The sequence below is a fragment of the Melospiza melodia genome, chromosome 1 (assembly GCF_035770615.1).
Source record: "Melospiza melodia melodia isolate bMelMel2 chromosome 1, bMelMel2.pri, whole genome shotgun sequence".
NCBI lineage: Eukaryota > Metazoa > Chordata > Aves > Passeriformes > Passerellidae > Melospiza > Melospiza melodia.
The window spans coordinates 21,374,576-21,386,516 of NC_086194.1; the positions used below are offsets into that span (position 1 = coordinate 21,374,576).

The window sequence follows — 11,941 nt, forward strand, 5'->3', positions numbered from 1 at the left end:
AGTCTTAACTGAATTAATCTTTGCTTACACTCATCTTTAGTTCATATCAAAGTCTAGAGTCCCTAGGGATGCTTCTAGGTGAAAACAAAGAGTCAGAAGTCTTGGAGGGAATTTTCATTACTGTCAAGCAGAACTAGACAATTTCTTTAACTTTGCAGCCTTCTAGAAGTTGTTTAGGGTGCTTATTTTTAAAAGAAGGGAAAGACACCAAAATCACTTTGTTGTCTTTTGAAATGTCAGTGGTGTAGTTGGTTCTGATAGATTTCAAACTATTCAGTAGGTTACCCTTTCATTGCACCCATACCTGGATAAATGAACCTTTCCCCTGGCTGTACTTCAAAGGCAGGAAGCTTCAAAGATTTATCTTCATCTTCATTCCATATCTAGAGGGTATAACTCTTAAGAGAGAAACATGTGCTTGGTCTCTGCTGTAATGATTTTTATTTGCCATAGGGAACCTTCAATTCCTTCTTTTCTGAATGGTCCTGGAGCCTTTTAGTTTCACTAATGCTTTCCACCAAAAGCAATTAGGGATGACAGTGTGTGCCCTAGTTCTGATAATTTGCATTCTCTGGCAAGCTGTTTATGAGAACAAGATTGCCATCTGATTTATGACGACCTTATGATTTTTATTTAAAATAAGAAAGCAAAGGCTGAAACTAAAGTCAGCCATGTAGTTGCTCCATCTGCTGACATACAAATTATTTTATAAGGTACATTTCTCATTATCTTGATCAAGTTCAGCTTTTAATATCTAAGAGTCTATTCTAGAGATTAACAGAATTCTCAGTCCTAGATTTTGCCTGGATTTTAGCTACATTAGCTTCTGGCTGTGTTAGCCAGCAATGAGTGTCTTTCCTTTAAACATCACCTGCAGGCTGGATGGCTGCTCTTTGGCCTTCTGTTCAGAAGAGGTGCTGATTTTTAAAGCAATGTGTTGTGTCCTGGCTAAAACACACAGAGATAGTGTTTCTCTCAGTTCCCTCCTGTTAAGCAGTTGGTTCTTCATTTACTTGTGGGTGTTCCCTTCATCTGCACAGTTTCACTATTGTGTAACTTCTGGTGCCTGCTATCAGATGTAACATTGGTCAGCACTGAAAAGCACCAAGATAGATGAATTTTTCAACAAGGACTCCTCTTTATTTGGCTTTATGTAGGACTACTTGATATCTGGTCAGCCTCCAGTTTATCTGTTATGCATAATGTACTGTCCTGTAAGCATCTGACTCTCTCCCAGCTGAGCAGCCCGAGGATTGTGAAACTTCATTTACCAATAAATCCCATTTTCAGTTATTTATCTCCCCTTAGATGATATTGCTGGTTATACTATACTATCTGGAATTAATTTTCTGATAATGGGAATTTGGCCTGCTTCTCTCTCTGTCAGGTCCCTTTCATATGCTGTACACCCAGAGCTTACCCCCATGCGTATTTTTTCTCTTTGTATTAGAGCTGTCTGTATAGCTGCACAGTTGGCAGTGAATTTTACTACTGCAAAAATACAGACATTTAATATTCAAAAAAGGATGACCCTGCCGCACTAAGAGCCTTCTTGTTGCATGGGTCTGTGGCAATTCCCTGACTCATGTTGCTGTGGTCTGACTGGCATCTCTGCAATTTCACCCTTGAAAAAGGGAAGGGGAGCTTTGTTAGTGTCTGACCCATATATTCAGTCCAGACTCAATATTGCAGGGCTGGATGATCAGACTATGATCTTGGATTGACATTTATATGCTTAATGTTATGTTTAAATGCTTGCAGGGGATGGCCCCAATAACATTGTTTCAGAGGAGCCGAATAAATCATGCAGAAGGGTGAACACAGAGAAAAATATAGGGAAACTGCACTCCTAGGGCCCAGGCACCCTCCTGGCTGACATTTTCCTCCTTCCCAGACTATTTGTGAGAATGTGATTTATTGCTCACATTTCCCCTGCTGTTGTTCTCGCCTTCTGCAGTGGCACTGGAATGAATGCTAACACTTTTCCAAGTTTCCGACTTCATTAAATGCCCACAAAACTGGACTATACTCTATTAATTTCTGGCTTTTTCACTTTGTAATAAGTTTCTTCTGTTCATTTTTAACTATAGAAAATCTGACATCTGACGTTATGAGGATTTTGGTTTTAAGCAAACTGCTTTGCAGGGTGGGGCTCTTCTGGCTTTGGTTGGTAGAGCAGGACAACTTTCAGCCTTAGTCACTCTGCTTTAACCACCACAGTCTCGCAAGCCCCGGGGTCCTGATGCAATCCTGATGCTTAAATGCTGATTTCTCACCAGCATGGTCTTTTGTAATACTGTGGCTCAAGGCACAGTTTTATGTGTCTGGAAATGCATCAGCGTGTCAAGGTGAAGTCACTGAATGTGCCAGACAGGCATATTTTACACACAGATGAAATTCTGAAACTCTGCTTGTGTTGCTTAGCCACAGCTGCATCTTCATCTGCTATTTAATGCTCATAAATGGATTTGCTGCAGGAGACAACAGGCTTGCAGTTACTCCTCTGCTCTGTGCAGTTTACAAAAACTCCTTCAACCCCAAAGCAAGAGTAAAACAATATTTAATTGAAATTCCAAAGTTAAATAAGTGGCCAGGAGACCTCATAGAGACTGGAGCAGGAAATAAGTGAATTGATGATCACATTTACTAGCCCAGTCTAACCTCTGGAAATCAAACTATTAAAAAAGCCTGCCAGATAATCTGTGGTTTTTGCTTGCTTGGAATTCAATGTGATAAATAACTGCTTTTCTCCAAAGGTAATTTCTTTCAATGTGACTGACTTTATTGAGTTCAAATTTTCACAGTAAATAAGTCAAGGACTTAGCCCTGTCTGTGGGAACGAAATGAAAAGCAGCCTGCACTTCAGAGGGGCTGTAAGTTTCCACCAAGCAAAACACTTCCAGAAATCCCTTTTAGCTAGATTCGTGAATACAGTGTCAGGCTGCCAAATTCGGTCCCTCTAGGATGCGGCTGTATTGCCAAAAGAAGCAACTTGATTTTATATCACATTTTCAAAGCCAACAGCTCAGTGCCCCCTACTGACTAAATATTCTCAGAGGCCATCAAGGATCCCGTTCCAAGGCCCTCAGACCAATGCTTTTCTGTTTCATTGCTGCCCTCTATCTTCTGACAGTCCCTTTTAAATACTTCTATTGAGACATTTTCAAAGTAAATACTGTTTTTATATTCAACAAAAGACATGACCCTTTCTTAATTCACTCTATGAAATCTAATTGTGATTCATGTCTCTCTTTGTGTTGAAAATCTTTTAATCACTCAGATAGTCCTTGCAAGACAGGATGGTAAAATACTGTAGCACAGATAAAAGCTCCTGGATTAACATTAAAGAGTTAAATAAATTATATAAAGATTAAATAAATGCCAGGAATTGCTGTTAAAAAGCTTCTGCTTCTTCAACAGGACCTCAGAATGGCTGTGGTGGTTACTTGTCAGCTTCAGCTTCTTCAGCTTCTACCTTTGGCCCTCCAGTCTCCAATGTGACCAGAAGATATGGGAAAAATCTGGACTGTGTATGGATCATAACTGCACCTGCAAACAAACGGATCAACCTCACCTTCTCTTCCTTTGAGCTTGAAGCACAATCGGCTTGGATGTGCCGATATGATTATGTCAAAGTAAGACAGCTCAGTATGTTAACAAGAAAATATCAGTGAGATACAATTATCTTCTCCACAAGGCTAACTTTATTAATAAAAAATGATCCTAAGAAGAAATTAAATTCCTTAATATAATTAAATTTTTTCATTGGGTTAGATTACCACACCAGATGTCATTCTGCCTTTCTGGAAACCAGTAAGAGTTTTAACATTACACACACTTCTGGTCTTAGACTGCTCATTTAATGAGTATTTATTTCACAGAATAGAAACAAAACAAAACTCAAACACATGTAAAGTAAAGCTTCAGAGTATCAGGTTGAAGTTGAGCAGAACCAACTAAAGAGAAATCAAGAATTAAAAATTGTGGACTAGGCAGTGAGGAAGGGTGAATGAATTATTTTGGATAATTTCTGGACAGGAGTGACACAGGCAGAGGGAAATTATGCATATACATGCACAATTGCTTGAAAGCACTAGAATTAATATAATTTTTCTCTGTTTTTTCATCAAAAATCTTGGTGCTCAGTGCTCACCTGTAGAAGCTATTTTCTTGGAGATGAGCATACAAACCATCAGATTGCAGAATGCTGCTAAACGAACTCCACCAAGGAATATTATCGATCCCGTTGAACATTGGAGCTACTCAATGAAACAAGGATTTCATTCTACATTTTGATGAATAAAATCAATCTTCTCATAGAAAAGCACTTTGAGATTACATATAATAAAGAAATGAGAGTGCCAAATTAAAATGTAATCATTTTTTGATGGATTTGCTGAGACAGGACCAGAATGTTCCATAATGAGATAATGAGAATCAGTTAATATGGCAGTGAATAATTATGGTAATCAAGAACATCCTGTTAAAGCACAAGAGAATACACTGCACTTTCAAGTAAACCAAATTGTAATGTAAGGCGGGGTCAGAGAATTTTATTTCTCTTTATTTGTTTGTTGTGCCTAAACTATTAGTGGCTTATATATTTTGCTTCTTTCAGCTTTATGATGGAGATAATGAAAATGCCAATTTAGTTGGCACATTCTGTGGATCTGCAGTGCCAGCTCCTTTTCTTTCTACCCGTAATTTCTTGACAGTGAAATTTGTCACAGACGGTTATGTGGAAAGGAGGGGTTTCAATGCCACCTACTCCGCAGTAGATCGTAAGTATACAAATATATGTATTCATATGTTTATATAGTTATAACTCTTTTATGGACATTCACATTTAAATACTATCTCAAAATTTGTTCTAGACATAAGTCTCAGGAAGGGGCAAAGCCAGTCAGTAGCACAGCATCTCTAGGAAAGCTAAAAACAGCTTGACCCCAGCACAATTCTCTTTGGTGTTAGCTGGCTGAGAGGAGGTTATCAGTCTGAGAGTACAAAACAGAAATGCTCACAGATTGTTAACAAATAGGAAACAAACATTTATTTGAGTTTGATGACATATATTGACTCCACTAGCATGCATTTGCTTTTTGTTTTCCTTCTAGAAACTCAAAGGCAAATACAAAAGTATACCGTCCAAAACTCAACTCCATTTGAGTTTTGCTCAAAAAATAGTTTTTCCCAGTTTTCACTCTATGATGCATTTGTTACTGTTTTACACAGGCCTGTGTGGAGGAATCTATAATGCAACTTCTACATCTGTGACTGCAACATCTCCTAACTTTCCAAATGAATATCCACCCTTTACTCTCTGCTCTTGGGTCATTGATGCCCCTCCACAAGAGCAAGTCAGGGTGGTGGTAGAGACCTTCCACCTCCATCCCAGCCAGGACTGCTCTCAGAACTACCTAGAGCTCCAGGATTCACCAACAGTAAGGAATTTACAGGGGATACCATTCCCCGTTCTCATTCAGCGCCCCTCACTCTTTGGAAAGAGAGAAGAAACTTATTATTTGGTAATATATTCATGAATGATCTTCTGTGAAGGGCACATCCGAAGCATTACTGACTGTGCCCCAAGTGACATGTGGTAACTGCACACAGCCCTCTCAGAAGCACTCTGTGCACACATGGAGTTAGATCTGGGCAGGTGTTACACAGTTTTTCACAGCTGCACCAAGTATCACTGCTGCCAAACCTAACCCACAGGAAAAACTGTCCCACAGCAAGTTTTCATTGTGCTTCCTCCTATCCACGAACCATAAATAAATGAATACTCATGCCAGGAAGAGTGTTTAAAAAACACCAAACAAAACCCCCCAATATTTATGTCCCTCATATTCTAAACCTTTCATCATTTCTCATTTTGCCATGAGAATAGCTCCTATATTCTATTTTTTCCTAATAATAATTCAACATGAAATGTTGATATATTATTAAGTGATTTCCAGGATAACTTTAAAATGCAATTTCATAGTTGGTATAGAAAGTGTTGAGCGCTTTTTTTACCTGATGTTCAGTACATATAAGACTGAATTATATAATTAAGTAACTTGTGATGTATTAAATTCCAGCAGAGCCAAGGGTCAGTCCATAGATTCTGTGGCACTGAAACTTTTCCAGTCCCTGAGTTTTATTCTTATGATCGCACTGCCATTGTGACTTTCAAGTCAGATGAATATATGATTAACAGTGGATTCAGATTTTCCTATCAAGCTACAGGTAAGCTTGAAGAAATGTCCCAAAAAACCTATCTACTATTCTCTTTGTATATTTCATACACTGAAATGCAATACAGAAATCTGAAATCTTTACATGTTTCTGGTTTTCTGTCTCAAGGTTGCAGCAGAGAGTATAATCAGTCATTTGGTTACCTGAAGAGCCCTGGCTGGCCTGGTCTTCACCCCAATAATATGGATTGTTCTATCATTCTTCGAGCTCCCCCAAATCACACAATATCTCTCTTTTTCCACGCTTTCAGTTTGGAAGATAGCATCCACTGTTCACATGATTTCCTAGAGGTATCATGCAAGTCTACATATTTTGTGAGCCTATGTACAAATCTGCTAGATTCAAAGGATATTAGTATGTTTGGATCAAGTTTGGATCAAGTCTGAGTTGAGCTGACTGAATTAGGGAATAATTATTGCCAGAGTTTTATGGTGAAAAAATACACCCTAGAAATCCAAACCCAGTGAATAAATAGTTTAATTATCTTATCCTTACCTACCTCTTGTTGAGGTTACCCAGTTCACAGAGTCATCTGGAATAGTTTGTGTTTGATACTAACATCCATGAATGAAAAGAAAGCCATAAATCTGAGTGGTTTTGTTACAGCAGTAGATTCCATCTGCTTGAAATTTTTCTCAAGAAAGATTTTTTTTCCTAAAAAACCAATTAAAAAAAACCCCAAAAAACAACAAAACAGAAACCAACAAACTCTACTGACAACTGTAAGACACTTGCAAAAGTACTTTGGGCCAGTGAAAATTGTATCTCCCTCCTACACAATCCTCATTTTTGCAGGTTTCCCTGTTCTCTGGTCAGATGACAAAAATCACATGACTGTGGCAGAATCATTACTTAGCTCTCTTTTCATATCCTCTTTACTGTCTCAAGAAATGGATCTAAGCACCAGCATTATTGGAGTGCAGGAAAAAAATCAGATTAAATCTGAGCTATGTAATATGATCTGTGTCTTAATGTGACTGGGGAAAAGAGCAGTCTGCAGGGTAAAGAATTAATCTTTTCATCTGGAATATTAATATTTCTTATGAAAAGCAAAACACGGGCTTGAATTGCACATGAACATCTTAGCTACTAGTCAAGCAATTTTTTCAGTCAGGAGATATTCACACCATAACATTTAACTGCCTGTTTCTGGTGATACTTGTTCTGTGCAATTACTTATAAAACTCAGACCAGTTAATGGCCTCTTTTTCCTTCCATACAAGAATATGTGGTAGGAAATATAGCAGTATTAAAATTACAGCTATAGTAAGCATGCAAGTTGCTATCTAGTTTGTGCTGTGTTTGTATCCATGAATAATTGTGCTGGTGTATAAGGGCATAGGAATTTAATGTTGACAGTATTTTTTGTAAATTTTTTGTGTTCCCTGAAGGTCAGAAATGGGAGTGATGTGCAATCACCACTGCTTGGCAGGTTCTGTGGAAACACTGTGCCCAGTCCCATCTTCCCCCAAAACCATGTTGTCTACCTTCGTTTCAAGAGCGATTTTTCAGTGGCTCATGATGGATATGAAATTACTTGGACTTCATCATCAAGTGGTAAGGCTGTAACTACAAAATAATTCTACATAGAAGGAAAATGCAGCAATATGGAATTCAGCTCTTTATGGATCCTTCCTCATCACCTCTTTATACCTTCCCTAGAGCCATAGTCCACCCTATTCAATCACCAGAGAGAGGCAGTTGCTCCTCAAGGCCCCTGGGGCAAGATTTATTTTACGACATGGAAGCAATTCCCTCTCCTAATGTTGACTTTAGAAACCTCAGATGATGTTGTCCTCTTAAGATAAAGATCTCCTTCTTTCAATGAGAGGCTGGAAAATATCAGGAACATCTGCCTTGGGATCCACAGAGTGGTGGTGCTGGTGGTGACTCAGTAGTCCATTTGTGATATCCCTGAGGAGCAAGGCACGGCTAAGCCTGAGGGGGACAGGAAGCTGCCCCAAGAAAATAAACTACCTGTAATGCTGTGTAGTAACACATCTCATGGACACATTCATGGATGGCTTATGAAATGGCAGTGAACAGCTGAGTAATAGTTTCTTCATGACACTGAGTTACTAGAGGGAGGAAAGCTCGTGGCCAGATGAGAAGTACTGCAGGATAACCATACAGTACTGAGCGACCCAGTGATGGAAAGGCAAGGAAAGCTCAGTGTAGGAAAGTGTCAAAAAAGGATGTGGTCAAAAAAAAGCCAGTCCTAACTTTACTTACAAAAATATGGGCATTGAGTTGACTTTTAGTAGTCAACAACAAGAGCTTAGGGGTAAAATAGTTTCATGAAAATAAAAGTTTACTAAGAGTCAAATAGACTGGCATAATGATAGAATTTGTTGGGAAAGGAAGAGAAAATTAATAGACAGCCACTGTATAAATCCATAGTTTACACACAAATTGAATGATGTGCACAGTTCTGGTCTCTTCCTCTTATAAAAAATCAGGATTAACAAAGGGCTCAACATTAAAAGTGGCTTCTGTATGAGATATGCTGAGACTTTTTAATCTGGTTAAGAGACTACGGAAGTCTATAAAATTGAGTGATATTGGATGATAAATAGTGATCCACTGTTCTTTGACTTTTCCAATAAAAGAACTAGTAATCGTCATATAAAGCCAGGAGCTTGTAGGCTCATAACAAACTAGACAAACCAGTTCTTGATACATTATACAGTTAAACTGTGGAGCCCCTTCCCATAGCATGCTACAAATTTATATGGATTCAAGGGCTACCCACACAAGTTCATCTGATAAACATGATTAAATAGAAAAGTCCATCTCTGGGAACTGTAAGATGAAAATTCTTGGAGACTGTGAGGGTAATCTGGATCATGGCCTGCACATTCTTCCTCTATAAACTTGCATTTTTCGTAGGTCATCTGCCCACTGTTGAAGACTGAATTTTGGTATAAATGGACTTTGATAGACTTAATATGTGTAATTCCTCTGAGTTGTTCTATTTTTCTGTCCCATGAGGATTTACTACTTTTCATATCAAAGAACAGTCACAGCAAATTCACCTCCAGTTGAGTAGCTGGGAACTGAACTGACTAAGGCACAGACTTAAAACTTCAGTTCCTATTTCAAAGAATTTGGGAGGGCTGGTTGTTGGTTTTAATATTCAGTGATAGTCTAATGCCCATTGCATATTCTTAGGCTGCTGAAGCTAGAGCCTCAGTTTTATCTCTTATTAGTGTTCCTAGCCATGTTAGTTGTCCCAGCTCACAGTCTCTCTGGTTTCAGCGCTGTTACTGATACTGTAGTAATGTAGCACATCATGTATTGCCTTGTGAAACGAAGCCTTCCAGGCCAATTAACAACATCTACTTCCAGGATGTGGCGGGACATTGTACGGCACCAGTGGCACCTTTGCCAGCCCCAGCTACCCGGGGACTTACCCCAACAACACTGACTGCGAGTGGGCCATCACTGCACCCCAGGGACGAATTGTCACCGTGAACTTTGATTTCATCAGCATCGATGACCCCGGGGACTGCAGCCGCAACTACCTGATCCTCTATGATGGGCCAGACGCCAGCCATGCCCCCACTGGGCCCTACTGCGGAATGGTGCGTACTGCCTTCCTTCAGTACTGCCTTCCATCCGTACTGCCTTCCCTCCTTACTGCCTTCCATCCGTACTGCCTTCCCTCAGTACTGCCTTCCCTCAGTACTGCCTTCCCTCCTTACTGCCTTCCCTCCTTACTGCCTTCCATCCGTACTGCCTTCCCTCAGTACTGCCTTCCCTCAGTACTGCCTTCCCTCCTTACTGCCTTCCCTCCTTACTGCCTTCCCTCCTTACTGCCTTCCATCCGTGCTGCCTTCCCTCAGTACTGCCTTCCCTCCTTACTGCCTTCCCTCCTTACTGCCTTCCCTCTGTGCTGCCTTCCCTCCGTACTGCCTTCCCTCAGTACTGCCTTCCACCCGTACTGCCTTCCCTCAGTACTGCCTTCCCTCAGTACTGCCTTCCCTCCGTACTGCCTTCCCTCCGTGCTGCCTTCCATCCGTACTGCCTTCCCTCAGTACTGCCTTCCATCTGTGCTGCCTTCCCTCCGTGCTGCCTTCCCTCCTACTGCCTTCCCTCTCTACTGCCTTCCCTCTGTAAGCACAGGAGTGGTTACAAGGAGCTTTTACTGTTTCATGTACCAGACCATTTCCCTAATTCTGACATGAATTCCACACAGATGAGTGGAAGTGAAGGCAAAAGCCAACACCAACTATGAACGAACCCACAGCTGAATCCTCCTTCTCACACGAGGCCTTCAGCCCCTTCTACCACTCATGGTCACCTGATGACTCCTAGCTAACCTAACAAACATAGCCCTCCCTCCAACAACAAACCTCATAGCAGAACTAACTATTGTAATTGCACTTTTCAACTGATCTGCCTTCACAATTATCCTAACAGGAGCCGCAATCCTACTTACTGCCTCATACACGCTATGCATGCTCATAATGACACAACGAGGCACTCTCCCATCCCACATTACATCAGTCCAAAACCCCTCCACACGAGAACATCTTCTCATAGCCCTACATATAATCCCCATAATGCTCCTAATCCTCAAACCTGAACTAATCTCTGGTATCCCCATATGCAAGTATAGTTTCAACCAAAACATTAGACTGTGACTTTAAAAAGAGAAGTTAAACCCTTTTACCTGCTGAGGAGAGGTAAAACCAGCAAGAACCTGTGTGGTGCCTTAGAAACCTTCCAACTCAGACCGTACAGTGACATCTAGTGGGAGGCATCAAACAAGCTTGCTCCATAGTTCGTTGTATTTGTGTTTTAAATATTGGCATTATCCTGAGGGAGAAATGCAGCAACAGTAACTAGAACAGTTACTGAGATCACTGTCAATCTATGATCCAATTTTTGCCTCAGTTCTAACTCTCTGAATGTCTCATCTTGATGTTCTATAAGGCTTTTAATTTTTCTTGTCTTTCATTTTAGGATACAAACATCGCTCCATTTACTGCTACATCCCATCAAGTCTATGCAAAATTTCATGCTGAATATGTGACTCTACCATCAGGATTCCAGTTGAGCTGGACAAGCTAAAACATTGCTTATGAGAAATATATCACCATTCCTTGCTATACTGAAAAGACTCTAGATGATAAAGGAGGTTTGAAGTCCAGTGATGACAATTGCAACTGAAGTAAGGACTTTTAAAAGTTACTGTAAATGTAGCTGTTATGAACTTGGAATGCTGTAAAATAAAACCATTGATCTGCCATTGTGCTGAAAATAAACTATTACCTACCCAAGTGGGAAAAGGAGGTTTTGCTACATGTTTTTATAGTCTTCCACATAATTTCAAAATTGTACAATTAATACTATAAAAATTTAATTACACATGAAGTTGATGAGAGGACGTAATACATGAAGCTGTCTTTAGTTTGTTCCCTATAGTTATGTGGTTTTGCCCCAAGCATTTCTGAAAACATCAGCTTAAGTTTTATTCAAATTACCTAAAATCAGAAATTGCTAAAAAATGGTCTCTGTCCTATAACCACTTACAAAGATAACTGTGCTGAAGAACTTGCAGTAATAGTGTGCATTGGGTATAATAACCCAGCTGAAATCAGTACTTGAGCATTCACTGAAGTTTAACACAGCAAGGACATGATGTGGTTCTAAACCTTAACCAGATTAAGCAGTAATTTCAGTATCAGAGCCCTAT

The 11,941-nt window shown here is 39.9% G+C and overlaps 1 protein-coding gene across 2 annotated transcripts in view; it reads left to right on the forward strand.

Moving 5' to 3' along the window:
• CUBN (cubilin) overlaps positions 1 to 11,534 on the forward strand; it is a 143,206-nt gene extending 131,672 nt beyond the window's left edge. For both annotated transcript variants that reach the window (XM_063150547.1, XM_063150550.1), the window contains exons 60-67: positions 3,421 to 3,635; positions 4,619 to 4,781; positions 5,233 to 5,441; positions 6,084 to 6,231; positions 6,349 to 6,530; positions 7,632 to 7,797; positions 9,589 to 9,824; positions 11,209 to 11,534. In XM_063150547.1, coding sequence (XP_063006617.1) covers positions 3,421 to 3,635; positions 4,619 to 4,781; positions 5,233 to 5,441; positions 6,084 to 6,231; positions 6,349 to 6,530; positions 7,632 to 7,797; positions 9,589 to 9,824; positions 11,209 to 11,316 — 1,427 coding nt within the window. In that variant the 3' untranslated portion in view covers positions 11,317 to 11,534. The remainder of the gene's footprint in view (positions 1 to 3,420; positions 3,636 to 4,618; positions 4,782 to 5,232; positions 5,442 to 6,083; positions 6,232 to 6,348; positions 6,531 to 7,631; positions 7,798 to 9,588; positions 9,825 to 11,208) is intronic.
• The last annotated feature ends 407 nt before the right edge of the window (positions 11,535 to 11,941 follow it).